This window comes from Eucyclogobius newberryi, unplaced genomic scaffold (assembly GCF_026437365.1).
Source record: "Eucyclogobius newberryi isolate DKJ021-1_F unplaced genomic scaffold, fEucNew1.0.hap1 SCAF_22, whole genome shotgun sequence".
NCBI classification, from domain to species: Eukaryota; Metazoa; Chordata; class Actinopteri; order Gobiiformes; family Gobiidae; genus Eucyclogobius; species Eucyclogobius newberryi.
In genome coordinates this window covers 14,637,107-14,652,180 of record NW_027315857.1, presented here as the reverse complement: position 1 = coordinate 14,652,180, position 15,074 = coordinate 14,637,107, and the positions used below count along the sequence as shown (strand labels likewise).

Below are 15,074 nucleotides of genomic sequence, written 5' to 3'. Positions count from 1 at the left end.
TGTAACAATATACATATGAGCTGAAATTATTATTTTTCAAACCTCTCCGCGCGCGCCTGTTTATTTTCAGCACACGTGGACGTGCTGCGCGCGACCAAGGGAATTCTTGCGGAAGTGACGGCAGGGCGACATGGCGGCTCGCTGTTTCATTCCGGAATTCTACTGGACTACAAAATAATTTTATCCGGACCGGCTTGACTTTGAGCAACTTCGGTTCAGTGTTTCTCTTCAGGCCCCTCAAAGAGCGACGGCGCGTTACCACAAGACCTGGCTCTAAAGAGTCTTGCAGCATTTCTTGTGTATTTTTGTCCAAGGTTCAAGGTGGTCACCCTGTCGAGCTAGCGGTGGCTCGGCTACAGGCTAAACCCTGCCTGTGCACTGCGTCGGAGCTGCGTGCTAACTTCATACGGCAGCAGTCGTTTTGCGTTGGCTAAAATTTAATACGGCCACGTCTGTATTGTTGCCATGCGGGTGCACTTTGTTTAATGCGAATCGTGCCACAAGTGTGCAGAGCGGAGAACTCACACGTTTGCTTGGCCTCTTCTGGTTGAACTGCTCGTTTGGCGACTGGGGCTAACCCATTTTGAATTGAGCAAGTTTGGAGAGTCAATATACCAATTACTTAAACCGAAGACTTTTCTACATCCAATATTCAAGTTTGGTGGTCGTGGGGTCTTTGGTGCTGTTCATCATGCTGAAGACCCGGCAGTGTTTACTTGGCATCCGCACTTTTCTCGGCGTTACGTCCAGAATATGGGGCTTCATCATGTACATCCTCAGGAAGCACCTGAGAACGGTGAGAAGGACCAGAAAGAGCGATGCCACCACACTATATACATTATATTCTCTTAATAACTGTGTAAATGTGGAGAACGCCTCACACGTGTTACTTCCTCTAAAGTTCTAATTCTTTGCAACAATATCTTATGGGGACTGCACGTGCTGTGAAATAAGAATTGTAATATGAATGCTTTTAAAAGGTTAGCAGAAAAGCTAATAGTGGTAATCCTTTATAATAATAATAATTAACATTTCCTTTGGGAAATGCCTTGTATCTGAGAGATACACGTGATAACTTAACCCAAGCAATAAAGGTGCAGGTATTTATGTTTATCTCCACATTTCATTGGCTGTATGTGTCTCTGCACTTGCACATTTGTCCCTAACAGGCTATATTCACGTGCACCCAAATCTAATTATTATCAAAATATTATTTAAATAACATGCAAACAGATGTGAGTAATCTGAGGGACCCTATTCAGAAATCTGATGTGTTTGCTGTCTGTATATCATTCAAAAAAAAATCTGTGGTATATAATCAGATTTTTAGTGCACATCTCACTGCAGCTGATAAGTATGGTGCTTAACTTGGACCTGGACTAGTGAACTGATCAAGCAGTGTAATACGAGTGGACTTCGGCTTTGACGCCGTATCAACTCAACAAAGCTTGCAGGAGGGCCCTGTTGCAGTAATCTGTGTTGAGTTTATTGTGAAGCAGTAACACTTGCAGGTAGCCCACAGGCTCTAGAGTTAGTGTTCCAGTCACCATTGTGGCTGTAAGTGGGATTATGTTGTGCAGACACAGTGCTGTATTCTGTTGTTTACGGTCTTGATGTTTTGTAACTGTGAAATAGATTGACTTGTGACTGTCAATTCATCAGGTGTAATAACATGGAAGAGGAATTATGTCACAGTTGAAATTATATAAATGACCCCTATTGTTTTCCAAACTATCCTAAAAGGATAGAGACCTAATCCAGACATTTAAATCTTAATTCACTAAAGCTCATTTGGATTACAATTATTAGGCCAGTCATAATCCTTACCTGCTGCTTTACGTAAACACTTTGAGATGGTTATTCATTAATCTTGAAGCCATCTCCATTGCTTAATGCTTACTTGTATACCCCTTTTTATTAATGAGGAGATATAGGGCTGCAACCAACAATTATTTTCTTTTGATTAATTGGTATCGTTAGCTGCTTCTATTCACAATTGCCATTTGATGATAATGTTGTAGTAATAATTTTCTTCCAAAACCCCTCCTTTTACTTATTTCTCGTGTCATTGTGACGCAAGTGCAGCTTACCCGAGTCATAAAACCCTGCATGTGTTGGAGTCTGTGTAGTCCATATAATAAATTACTCCAGAACTAAATTAGTCGATAATTCTTTTAAATTAATTTATTGAACTTAATTAAGCCCTTGTGAAGTAGCTATTATGTTGCTTTGTTAAGACTAGAAGTCTACCAGTGTTTGTTACCAACGTAAACTGACATGCTTGAACGCAAACGGTAGTGAGAAATAGTAACTCAGATTAAAGTTTTCTAATTTGCTTGCTTTAAGATCTGAACGAATGTAAATGTTTAATCTGACAATGAATGAATGCAGAGCGCCAGAGGCTTTCCCCTGGTGGCCCGCAGCTGCTGCACCCAAAAGGGTTTCCCAGCGTGTTCTTCAGGCTGTGTAAGGAGGGGACAGACGTGGCTCAGAGTCACCCTGCAAGTCTCCCTCTGCTTGTGCCCCGCTGACACCCACTGACAGCTGGAGGGGTAAAAATAGTCCTGTTAAGAAAAAAGACTGCTTGTGAGCAAAGGTGTTAATGTCAATTTAGAAGTTGATGAAAGATCTTGTTCTTAAGTACAAATATTGCATTGGGTCATTCATAAGCAGTTTATCGTTAGAAACATTAAAAATAAGTTGTTTAAAGACAAAGTACTACGTGTGTGTTTAGAAGGAAATGTATATTTCAAAATATGGCATAATCACCATCTGGGGAGTTTGCGTTTTGCTGCTTGATTTATTCCTTTTAAGTCCTGTGATTAATGAATGTATTTGCTGTTGTTTTTTTCCAGATAATCCAGTATCAAACGGTGCGATATGATATGTTGCCTTTGTCTCCAATATCCAGAAACCGACTCAGTGAGTACCAGCTTATTTGTGGATAAAGTTGTTTTTCGTTGTATATTTTATTGTGTTGGGCACCAAGCACCAGAAAGTTGTATTGTTTGCTTAAAGCAGACACCATAGTTCAAGTCAAACTGGTCGGGCCGGACTCCGGGATGTAGTGATTGTGTCAAATAATACATTATAAACCACAGACATCGCTTGACCTGATTCTAAAGACCTTGCTCTGTTAAACAACAATTTAGTTTTGTCGAAGTTTATCAAGCAGTTCAAATCAGAGGTTATTCCATCCTTCTTAAGATTTCCACATAATTGTAATCCTTTCCTTGCTAGTTATTCATTCTCCATATAGATGGACTAAGGCTGAAGCTGCAATTAAGTTTATAACATTGCTATCGCCCACTTCTGCTGCTTCACAGGAGAGTGGAGGTATCAAAATCAATAACGTAATTGTTGTTTTTGAGATCATGAGTTTATCTATAATTTAAAACTATTAAAACAAGCTCAAAAAGAGAGAACTATCTATTTTATGATCCATTCACGTTTGAGACTTGAACCTCAACCAAGACATTTACAGGCACATTTGCACAGTCCATTGTTAAACTATCGCCTGTATATTGTTTTTGTGATTATCCAAACTAAATTTGTGAAACAATTTTGTCCAAATCACCTACCCCTGATTTACAGCAGCAGAAGTTGTTTTATGTCCTACTCTATGAATGATAGTGATGAATAGCGATTTATCTAGAGTGATGAACCCTAGTTTGTTGGTTAGTCCCATTCAATGATAAGGCATGGACCATTAGAATTAAGCACGCTTCCAGTCTGGAAATGGTCAAGAGTGAAGGAAATACAAATGTTAGTTTGTGCTTTTCAGTTTGTATTTGGCTGGAATAAGCTTCTCTTGTACAAATAAAGGAGCATTTAAAGCTCATTTGACCTGAAAAATGACATTTCCTGTCTGACCTCAGCAGCAGGTCTTTCCCGTTTTGTAGTATTTTCTTTTTAAGTTGATTCTAATAAAGTGTGGTAATATAATACAAAACAAAGTTGAACACTGAACCTCAAAGTTCCTGTCATTGTGGGAGAATGACTCATTATGAGCTACAGGACAGTAGTCGTTTCTGCCACGTAGCTTAAACACGCAGGTTCTTCGTTTAAAGGGTTGTTTTCAGAATCGATAAAACTGTATTGCCTTAGTCTGTGAAAATCACTAGGAATATGCTTTGGCGATATTGTGCAAACACAAAACGATGGATAATAATAAAATATGACCGAAGATAAAATAAAAGGCATGCATAAAAAGGTTTGAATTAAAAATAAACTTTGACTTAATATCAATGTACAAATCATTTTGCCACCTAATTGTCCTTTGTGATTCCTACTTGTGATTAACTCTAGATGCAGTAAAGAGGAAGATTTTGGTTCTGGACTTGGATGAAACACTTATTCATTCACATCATGATGGGGTCCTACGGCCCACAGTTAGACCCGGCACACCACCAGACTTTATCCTCAAAGTAAGAACAGGCGTGCGCCTACATGTGTAGAGATGTTTCGTTAAAATAAACCTTCTGCCTTTGTCCCTGCAGGTAGTCATTGATAAGCATCCAGTCAGATTCTTCGTTCACAAAAGGCCTCATGTGGACTTCTTTTTAGAAGTGGTAGGTTTCAAAGGGTCACTCACAGTCTGGATCCAAACCTATGTGGTTACAATGATGTCACAAGTTTTTTTTTTTACTGCTGAAATGCAAACAGACTTGCTTTTTGTGTTCATACAGGTGAGCCAGTGGTATGAGCTAGTGGTTTTTACTGCCAGTATGGAGATCTATGGCTCAGCTGTAGCAGACAAGTTGGACAATAACAGAAACATCTTGAAACGCAGATATTACAGACAGGTATGTCATTTACAGTGAATTCAATTGCATATTGTACTGAATAAAGATTTACTATGTGCTCTTTTGCTTTACAGCATTGTACATTGGATCTAGGTAGTTATATTAAAGACCTATCTGTAGTTCATGGTGACCTATCCAGTATTGTTATCCTGGACAACTCGCCTGGTGCTTATCGTAGTCATCCAGGTGAGATTTTACCTTGATGTGAAGTGTTGTAATGTTCTGGTTTTGTTCTGTGTGTTTGTTAGGTTTGTGATGAGAATGTAAACAAGGCATATTCCCTCATTTGCAGTACAGCGTATCATAAGGAATATGTCCATATATGTCCATAATATTTCCCAGGCATGTCTTACTTACACTCTTTTCTTCCTACAGACAATGCAATACCTATAAAGTCTTGGTTCAGCGATCCAAGTGACACTGCACTTCTTAACTTGCTGCCTATGTTGGATGCACTAAGGTAAATTGCACAATGTTTGCTTGTGATATATACAGTTTTGTAGTTAGAAAATATTTTTCAACAATTTCTCTACTGTGGAACTCTTATTGTTTGAGTGAAACCAACTAAAACAGCACATAAACATAAATAAGTTTTGGTATATGCAAAGAAGAATGTTGTAACTATCATATTTTGACTGAAACCTGCCATATTGAATTATTATTTGTATGGTTTAAAGTCTGACATCAATTGTGTTTTTAAGGTTAAAGTATATAGGGGAAAACAGTTTTATTTAATTTAAAATGCAACTTGAGGACAGTTTCCATGGTGAAATTTGCTGTTTGTATGTAATATTGCAGATTTGTTGTCCTGGTTTATGGTTCATTCCCCTGCAATTACAGGGCCTATCCACATGAAACAAAAACGGGCATAAAAATAAAGGTTTTCGCTTTCAGCACAAAACCGTGCAGGCATTTGTTCACAATAACTTTAGACAACGGTACCATTATTTATCCCCATACGATTGTTGTCCATTAGCCTGCACTGTTGGAGGTATTTAGAAATAAAAAAAAGTGTTTTCCTCTTAATTGTTAAACTGTTAATCCTGGCTACATTTCCCTCGATTATGGTGATAATATATATATATGCATTCTACTGCAACAGTGTTAAAACCTCATTCAGCTCCAAGGTTCATTACAGGAGAAGGATACTGAACTCACCACTGTTAATTATACTGTACAGTAGGGTTGAAATCATTGGACGTGAGAAGAGAAAAGCACTGCATTTTGTTTATTAGACTCTCATTGGGAGTTTGCCTAAAAACAAGCATGTTGAGTGTCAGATCAAGTGTTCACAGAATGAGATCTCAGGGCATCTTTATATTTCAGTCCCACCATGTCAACACCAAATCAGGAAAAAAGGCTCCCTGTCTGTGGAACAAATCTAAGAGACTATTTAAATTAGATAATCTTGTGCCTTTTAATGAATTCAAAGCACTTGTTAAAGATTGCCCACAATGACAGTGCTCTTGCTTTGCATGATTTAATTCCATATTTAATGTCCAAGTTTGTGTTTATCTATTTATTATACATACTGAACTTTTTAATGATTGTTTTATCAACATTTCGATTAGAGAACAGCTAGATTCTTTGGTACGTTTGTTTCAAGTGTTTTGTATTTGACGGCGTACTCATTCTCTCATTGATTTTTTTTCCCCTGTATACATTTTTAAAATAATAATAATTATATTGAGGAAAAAATGTAAGTATTGCAAATCAGCAAAACAAGAAAATCTGAGGCACTTTGACAACTTTAAAAATTGTTTTATACAAAAAAGGATGTGTTTCGGCCTTTTTCAGGGCATGAAACTTAATTTTTATTGAACAGTTTTAACAGTTATTTTCCGGAAATAAAAGGAAGTAATTAATTGCTGCTTTTAATCATGCAATTTAGGCTTTGAAATGTGCAATAGTGCTATAAAAAAGAGAAAATGCTCACTCTTCCAGTGTGTGCATGTGTATCATATCAGTGATATAATTGAAAATAATCCTCTAATTGGATAAAAAGAAATGTGTTAGAAATACATTTAATGCAGGTATTCAGTATTCTGGAACTAAATACATTTGTACTTTTGACATTTCTTTAAAAAACGGCCATCAAATTTTAGAACATGAATCCACACGACCCATCAGGCAAAGGATTTTGGATGAGGCTTGTTTATGTTGACATTTACTCTCCTATTCTTAGGTTTACCGCTGACGTTCGCTCCGTCCTCAGTCGAAACCTCCATCAGCACCGCCTTTGGTGATGGACGCAGAGGGGAGGTCTTCTCTCTTTAGCTGGCTTCTGTCCTGCCCACCACTCCTCACAGATGACCCACAAGCCCTAGTTTGGTCTCCCAGGTTCACTCTGAGAGTGGAGTGCTGGGGCGAGCGCCTAAAGACATGGACAATATGGGATCACCACAGCCCACAAGCGAATCTGGAGGGAGGAGCCAGTGTGTTTTTCTTCTTTTTTTTTTTCTTTAATTCTTTCGTATTTTTTTCCAAAATAAATGGGAGCCTCTCTGCCTTATAGCTCCTGATACTGACTGAGCATATGGAGGTAAGCCTGTGTATGCGAGTGCTTGCCGAGTTTGTTAGTCATTTTTAAACTTTTCTGATGATAAGCGTGGGAAAGAAGGATCCACAAAGCAACATGGACAGATTCCCATTTCCTCACCATCTCCAAATGTTGCACTTAAGCACACATAATTTACCTCCACCGCTAATGATTTTATGATCGAATAACTTCCTGAGGCACCTTGTCCCTACACAAGAATCATTTTATGGTAAAATGGATCAAGATGTGCTTGCAACACAGACATTTTTGGGACAACTGCTCATTATTCTCTTTTACTGTCATAAACTTCTCTTTCAGGGTTGCTCAATGGACTTTAATAATAAAGGCTTAACTGAAGGGTTGTCAGAGAAAAAAAAATTGCTTATGTGGACTGCAGTGCCGCCTTCCATATCTGATTGTTTCTCTATACCATTATATAAAATCATATGACTTGTGTGCAAACCATAACATTTCACTCCCTCAGTTTTGACATTTGAAGCCATCCTGATTTCATCTATTAAGAATTGCACTTAAGTTTCTTATCTCTATTTTTGTTTCAGTCGTGGTTATTTTGTATTTCAGATTTGCGACCTCCCCCGTTTAAGTTTTTATTCTTAACTGTTCACTTATTAGGCCCTGATTGTTAAATGCCTTCTGAATTATGTCAGTCTTGTCAAGGCTCTCCACAGCTTCTTATTGGCTCTGTCTCCAGGTCTGTGTTACTAATAAAACACTTGTCAGTATCGACTTGGGCCTTCTGTGCTTGTCATTTACATTTGATCCACCATTATTCACTGTCCACTGAGGAGGGAATTGGGCTGTTTGGATTCGTCTCTTTTCAGCCAACATAATTGGCAACTGAGGAATTGAGGAGGCAAGTGTTTGTTCTCCTATTCCTTTTTCTTGGTCTGGTGCCTCCTTGTGGTTGTAAGTGGGGGGGCTCTCACTTCCGTTTTTAAATTTGTACAAACTTAACGTAATCATAGATTTCTTTATTTCCAAAGCTGCCAGCAATATGTTGAATTTGTTTCTATTTTAACTGGTCAACTTTGAAAAGCATAGATTCCAGGGGGACTAGTGATAGCCCAAATAATGTTAACGCTTTAATCTTGTAAAATGTGTTTCTTATTGCTCACATTTAATCTGTAAACCGTCCTTTTCACCGGTTACTTTTCTTTTTTTCTGATTACACAATGGTAAACATAGTCTGATTATTATTATTATTTTTATCTTTAGTCCACATTGTTTTTAGATTTGGCGAGGACTTTTAAACTCTGGGGAGGCACAGGAAACACTGAATAGCTTTTTCATTGACGTTCTTTCCCGCACATAAAACTAGTCAAAATGTAAATAATTTAACATTTAAGCTGTTAAAGTGCTTGGAGTTATCCGTCTGCATTAATTGTAGCCTGTTGCACCGTGTTGTTGCGTTTTCTTTCCGTGGTGTTGGCTAACAGGGCCTCGGTCATATGACAAGGGCAGAAGCCGCGCCACTCCTCAGTCTTACGGCGCAATAAGTCAACAAAATGAAAATGAAATGATGACATAAGACGCGAGGGAAAAAATTCCCAAAACACACACAAATAAACACATAAGCATGATGTGTTTTTTCCCCTTCTTTTTCAAACTATAATTACGAAGCAAAAATATCTGAACCCAAGACCGCAAAGTAGACCCTATGCAACGTCACGATGTTATTGTATCCTTCCGCCGCTGTCGCACAACGTAAACAGCTGGGTTGAGCTAAAGGCTAGTTAGCATCGTTTGTTTTTGTCGTGTGTGTCTCGGTGATTTGGGTCGACGCTTTTGAGAAAATCTTGATTTGACATCCAAGAGACCGAATTGGTGTCTGTCATCTCCCTAACAATGAAGTTCCAATACAAAGAAGAGCACCCATTTGAGAAGAGACGGTCTGAAGGCGAGAAAATAAGAAAGAAATATCCGGACAGGGTACCAGTAAGTAGCTAATCTCTGCTAGCTTCTTCGTTCTGTGTTGTTGACAGCAAAACCAGACATCTACTTTGTTGATACCTAATACATTACGGATATTTTTTGTTTGTGATTTGAAACACACATTTTTACAGTTTTCACAATAACGACTTTATAACTCGTCTAATATCTAACTACTTTACATGCTGCCTGACGCGTTGGTAAACCGCACATTCGCATGCTAACACAGGTATCAGATATACTCGACGTTGTCCGTCGAGTATTTTTAAATTCGTTTTTCTTCGTCAAGCACACATTTACATAAGTTATGATTTATTTATTTTGTCATCATGCATTTTGGGTGGCTAATGAGCGTACATATTCGTAGGAGTAAGTAGGAAGTTGGGTTTTAGATTGTGTTGAAATCCTAAGGGCACTGCCTTAAAATACTTAGGTGTTCCTGTTTACGTGGTCCTACGCCTGGTCCCTGCTTGTCCATAGTCCACTGCGCCTGGTCCAAACGCACTGCGCCCTTAAGACAAGATTTTCAGTATCACTCAGAATCATGTGTTTATCTGGCGATGCGGTTGATTGGACACCACCACATAAAGACAAATTTCAGTTTTTCCTTCTGTACTCTTTCGAACGACTGAATAATTTCTGTAGTAGTAGTAGTAGTAGTAGTCGTAGTAGTCGTAGTCTCGTTATGTAACATTTATTTTTCACAGGTAATTGTGGAGAAAGCCCCCAAAGCCAGAATAGGAGATCTGGACAAGAAGAAATATCTTGTTCCTTCGGACTTGACAGGTAATTTAATTGAATACATTTAATCTCTTTTCAGTGTATGTCATTGAATGGAACAGTAAATGTTATTGGCCATACATAACATTGCATCTATTATCATTCGTTGTCCCCCACATTGCTATCTGTGTGTACAAGTTTTTATTGTAATGTAGCTTTTCTAAAAAAAATGTTTTACATTTTTCAGTGGGCCAGTTTTACTTCCTTATCCGGAAAAGAATTCACTTGAGAGCTGAAGATGCCCTCTTCTTCTTTGTAAACAATGTCATTCCACCAACCTCAGCTACCATGGGACTGTTGTACCAGGTTATAGTCACATTTCTTGCTGAAATACCAAGTGATTAAAAAAAATCTGTGTTTATTTATTTTCTTTTTCTTTATTTTACAGGAGCATCACGAAGAGGACTTTTTCCTCTACATTGCCTACAGTGATGAGAGTGTGTATGGGAACAGCCAAAGGGAAATCTGATCCCACTACCATCCCCCTTTTACCACCACCTCCCCTTCTAGACCTACACCAATCATTTAAATAGTAAATTCAGCTCAGCATCCTAAAGTTCCAAGCGGAAGTATGTCAAATGCACTTTCACCAACCATACAATATTCTTCTAAACATTCAAGTCTTTATAAAGTCTGAATTGTATTTTTCTCTCTTATTTTCCTCTAATGCTACTTGGGTTAGGTGGTCTCATGGCCAGTTTTTCTGCCATAGATAATTGTGCTTAATAACTCTAGAGACATTATATGGTATATTATATGGTTTAAAAATATCTGAGCCTTGGTGTGTGCTTAAATTTGTGCTTGAGGACGTTCAAATCCTTGATTTGATAATTGAATGAGAGCTGGTAGAGGGTAAGTAATTTCTTGTATCCACCATTTTAAGGCATTTTTAGAGTCTGACAGAATATGAATCCCTGTCATGCAGCAGTTTGATTCTGAAAGAAGCGTGAGAAAAGTGAGCAGAATATGTTGTTATATCAACCACTGAAATATTTACCTAATTTAAATTCCCCTAACTGAACATTGAAAGGAGTGTAATAGAATTCAGACTAAATGATCGTCTTCTGCTTTCAGTGGTAAAAATATGAAAATGTTGATTGCTATGATTATTATTATTATTGTTAATTTTAGATGGCTTACTTTCTATTGGTATTGTAAAGCTGAGTGCAATTTTCTTTTTTATGTTTTGTGTTTTGTTTTTTAAAGAAAAAAAATATTCTGTGTACTGCTGCATTATTAATGGCTCTCTTCTTCACTCACATACAATAAACATACAATAAAACAATGTGAAATGCAGTGTGATTTGTCATGAGTACTTATACATGTTGATCAAGCCTTGTAGAGTTTCACTTTCATCAGGCAGCAACAATGAGACATCCTGGAATTATCTTTTGGAGTAGACTTTGGGTTTCAGAGAAATGAGGACCGTTGCCATAATGAAAAAAACAGTTTAAAACAAGATATACATTTGGAGTGGGCAAAAGTTATATTAATATTAAATGTTGCATATAACAATGAATTGAGAAAATAATTTTGGATACAAACGTTTTAAACATTTGAAATAAGATCTAATGAATAGTTACAAAAGTGTCCGGACAGTGAAGGGGTTTTGAATGAAAACAACGAAATTTCCCCATTTGTGGGCAATAAAGGAATATCTTATCTTGAACAAAAACTACAATTCCCATAATACAACATGGGCTCGCGCATACCGGAAATGAAGTTGCAACAACCGGAAGAAACTTTATTGTGTGTTTTTATTTTAGGGGACGACATTTTAATATATTCGTATATTGGTCAAATCACACGAAATCCGCACCGTAAATCAGCTTCATTCTTTCAAAGCAACATACGAAACAACAAAAGTAAGGATTGTTACCACATATATACTTTACTAGCGGTAATATGGACGGGGGTAATGGTGTCCAGTTATGCTAGCTTAGTTGTTAGCTACCGTGCGTGGATATCAGTGTATTTTAAATGTGCCATATAACAATATCCTAGCTTATCGAAAGTAGTCTTGAATTAACAACAATCAGACTGATGCCACATCTACAAGACCGTAACCTAGACTGTTATTACTTCTTACCACTTTAATGCTAACTGTTAGCCATACAACAGCTGTGTTTTGGGTGGTTTAAGTGCTGTTAAACCTTGGGCTGTTACTATTTTTTTTGTACCGTTTATTACACCAAGTATTACAAGTTATTCATATATCATTATCATCGCCAGCTGGCCCCACCACTGCCAGTCACTATGCCCGCCCTGTTGGAGAGACCCAAACTGTCCAACGCCATGGCCCGAGCCCTCCACAAACACATCATGAGGGAAAGGGAACGAAAGAGACAAGGCATGTACCGGTAGTTGTATTTTGTTTACTAATTTGTTGCCAAACCAAGGCCATATTGTTGATTCTCTCTTCTACAAATTACTAAAATGGTTTTCAGAAGAGGAAGAGGTGGATAAAATGATGGAACAGAAAATGAAAGAGGAGGAAGAGAGAAAACGGACAAAAGAAATCGAGGAAAGGATGTCTTTAGAAGAAACCAAAGAACAGGTAAAAAGATGAAGAACAATACAGAGACTTCATTTACTGTTGGTAACTGTATCATTTTTTTCAACTCCCTCAACAGGTTATGAAGATGGGAGAAAAACTTCAAGGGCTTCAGGAGGAAAAACACCAGCTGTTTTTACAGCTCAAGAAAGTACTTCATGAAGAAGAGAAGAGACGCAGAAAGGAACAAAGGTAAGTCATTAGGCTCCGTTGGGAGTTTCTTAAAGAAGCTCATATGAGTTGTTTGTAATTATTTAATTGAATCCATTAAACCCAAATTTTGTGTTATTGCCACCAGTGACATCACAACACTGACTTCTGCTAGCTATCAGCAAAGTCTGCCTATGCATCCTGGACAGCATCTCCTCAGCATTCAAGGTAATTGTTCTTCTGTCTTTTCTGTTTCCTTAAATGTCAAGATTTTTTTCAGTTCTGATATTATTTCAGGCGGTCAAGTTGCCCACAGTCGACCTGGAGCCTTACTCGGAGAACGAAGCAAGCAGCTTTTTCCTGCTACTGTTATTCCAGTCAGTTGGACCATTTTCCACTGGTTGAAAAATGTTCCTTTTATGAGTGTAAGTAAAATCATATTATTTGTTTTGTTCTCAGGGGCGTCATTATCAGACACCAGGGTTTAGCTCCAGTTCAGGAGAGCACAGCCAGTTCACTGGAGGTCAGAGTGTACATGAGTCTTATGGTGTGGCACAAGCTCAGCATCCCTCCACCTACGCTCCTGGACCTTCTGTACCTGTCAGTTTTGCCAGCAGCTCTCAGATTAGAGGTATACATTACATATGGCAACTCGGTGACTGCGAGTGTTCAGATTAGGTCAGAATTCAGCATTTCCTTTCTTCTTTTTAGGTGCATCTGCATTTCAGGCAATGCAGTACCTCCCTCATCAGCAGGCCGGATATCAAGTTCACAGCCATTTCACTTCTCAACCTGGTGTGTTGGTTTTTCTCTTTGTCAATTACATCTACCTTTACCCTTTTGCACAGACATTTTTTTCATTGTTTTTTGTATGTGAAGGATATATCCCCGGGGCAAGTATACCTCTCCAAAAGCAGTTGGAACATGCTAATCAACAATCTGGCTTTACAGATGCAGTAAGACACATCAGTCAATACAACTTAAACACATTTATTCATTATAGTAATTATTTACATCTTTTGTCAGGGTACTTTGAGACCCATGCACCCCCCAGCTATGCATCCTTCGGCTTCCGGCCTGTTGCCTACGCCGTCAATGGGAGTCCAGATTCCCACTGCTAAGGTAGGCACATAAACATAAATCTATATTTGAACACATGACAAAATAACCTGAAATCTAGGCAGTTTTGGTCAAAAACAGGGTTAATTTTGATAGAAGTCTCACTTTTTAGTTAAGTAAAGTAAGTAATATTTTCTAATATATTTTTCATTAAATATAGTTTGGACCTGAAAATGCAGGACCAAAAGTAAAGCCCAAAATGTATCTTTTTTTAAATAAATGTTCTACTGCTTGTTTCCGTTTGGGGTCGCATGTGACTGGAGCCTATACCAGTGACTATAGGCCTTAGGCGGGGTAAACCCTGGACAGGCGTCAGCTCGTTACTGGGTTACCACAGAAACATTGACACACAGAAAATTATTCACTCCCACATTCTTTCTCTAGGTACAATTTACAGATTTATAGACTCATATATACATGTCTTTGGATGGTGGGAAAGCCCAAAATTCCAAAAAGACACTGTAAACAGACAACAAAAGACAAGGAGACTCATGGAGCTTAAATACACTAGGGAAGAAGGAACAGGACAGGTGAAACACATTAGGGCAGAATGGGCCATTAGCAGTTGGTAAGTAAAACTGAAAAACACATAAGGGTCATATCAAAATAAAACACCAAGGACGTGAAGTGAGTTAAAATGTAAAGGAAAAGTTCAAAATAAAATAAATATACACTTTTATAATAACACAAATATCCAGGCAGTTAGTCTTAGTTTTAGATAATTAATAACTTTATCTTTAGTTAGATGTTTGCTAAAATGTTATGTAGAAAAAAGCTCACACTAGATTTGATGAAATACTTATCTTTGATGTCCATGTTTTTATGCTCAGGCCCCTTTCCAGAGCTCTCCTCAAGGGGCTCCACGTCATGGTTTCCTCCCTCACAGTCAGAGCGGCCAGAGATTTTACCACCATGGCAAGTAACCTAAGGACCAGCTCATTGAAATACTCATAAAGACTCACAAATCACAAGTTGTCTTTTAAAATTTCTCATCTTTAGACTTTGTCATTCAAGTGTATTTCTTGTCAAGTTAATTTAGTTAGTTAATCATGCTGTGTGCTTCTGTAAAAAATATTTTAATCTCAAGATAATGGAAATGTGTAAAGTGTTTTTTATCTTAATTGCAATGTAAAGCCACTGTTTTACTTTTATGTACATGATTGTAAATACCAGGTAC

General features: G+C 37.9%; 3 protein-coding genes across 3 annotated transcripts; all 3 read left to right on the top strand.

Annotated features, from left to right (window-relative positions):
• Positions 1-87: 87 nt before the first annotated feature.
• ctdnep1a (CTD nuclear envelope phosphatase 1a) lies at positions 88-8,091 on the top strand. The gene is made up of 8 exons (XM_072459181.1): positions 88-796; positions 2,856-2,922; positions 4,309-4,427; positions 4,500-4,571; positions 4,689-4,805; positions 4,880-4,991; positions 5,181-5,265; positions 6,991-8,091. Exons 1-8 carry the CDS (start codon positions 692-694, stop codon positions 7,049-7,051), a joined length of 738 nt encoding a protein of 245 aa, XP_072315282.1. The 5' UTR covers positions 88-691; the 3' UTR covers positions 7,052-8,091.
• Positions 8,092-9,041: 950 nt separating this feature from the next.
• LOC140371945 (gamma-aminobutyric acid receptor-associated protein) lies at positions 9,042-11,370 on the top strand. The gene is made up of 4 exons (XM_072459184.1): positions 9,042-9,300; positions 10,002-10,080; positions 10,262-10,380; positions 10,463-11,370. The coding sequence occupies exons 1-4, from the start codon at positions 9,211-9,213 to the stop codon at positions 10,541-10,543; spliced, it is 369 nt and encodes a 122-aa protein (XP_072315285.1). The 5' UTR covers positions 9,042-9,210; the 3' UTR covers positions 10,544-11,370.
• A 459-nt stretch (positions 11,371-11,829) lies between these two features.
• gps2 (G protein pathway suppressor 2) lies at positions 11,830-14,994 on the top strand. The gene is made up of 11 exons (XM_072459174.1): positions 11,830-11,939; positions 12,307-12,424; positions 12,522-12,631; positions 12,708-12,820; positions 12,927-13,006; positions 13,076-13,155; positions 13,238-13,409; positions 13,490-13,573; positions 13,658-13,734; positions 13,805-13,900; positions 14,728-14,994. The coding sequence occupies exons 2-11, from the start codon at positions 12,331-12,333 to the stop codon at positions 14,818-14,820; spliced, it is 999 nt and encodes a 332-aa protein (XP_072315275.1). The 5' UTR covers positions 11,830-11,939; positions 12,307-12,330; the 3' UTR covers positions 14,821-14,994.
• The last annotated feature ends 80 nt before the right edge of the window (positions 14,995-15,074 follow it).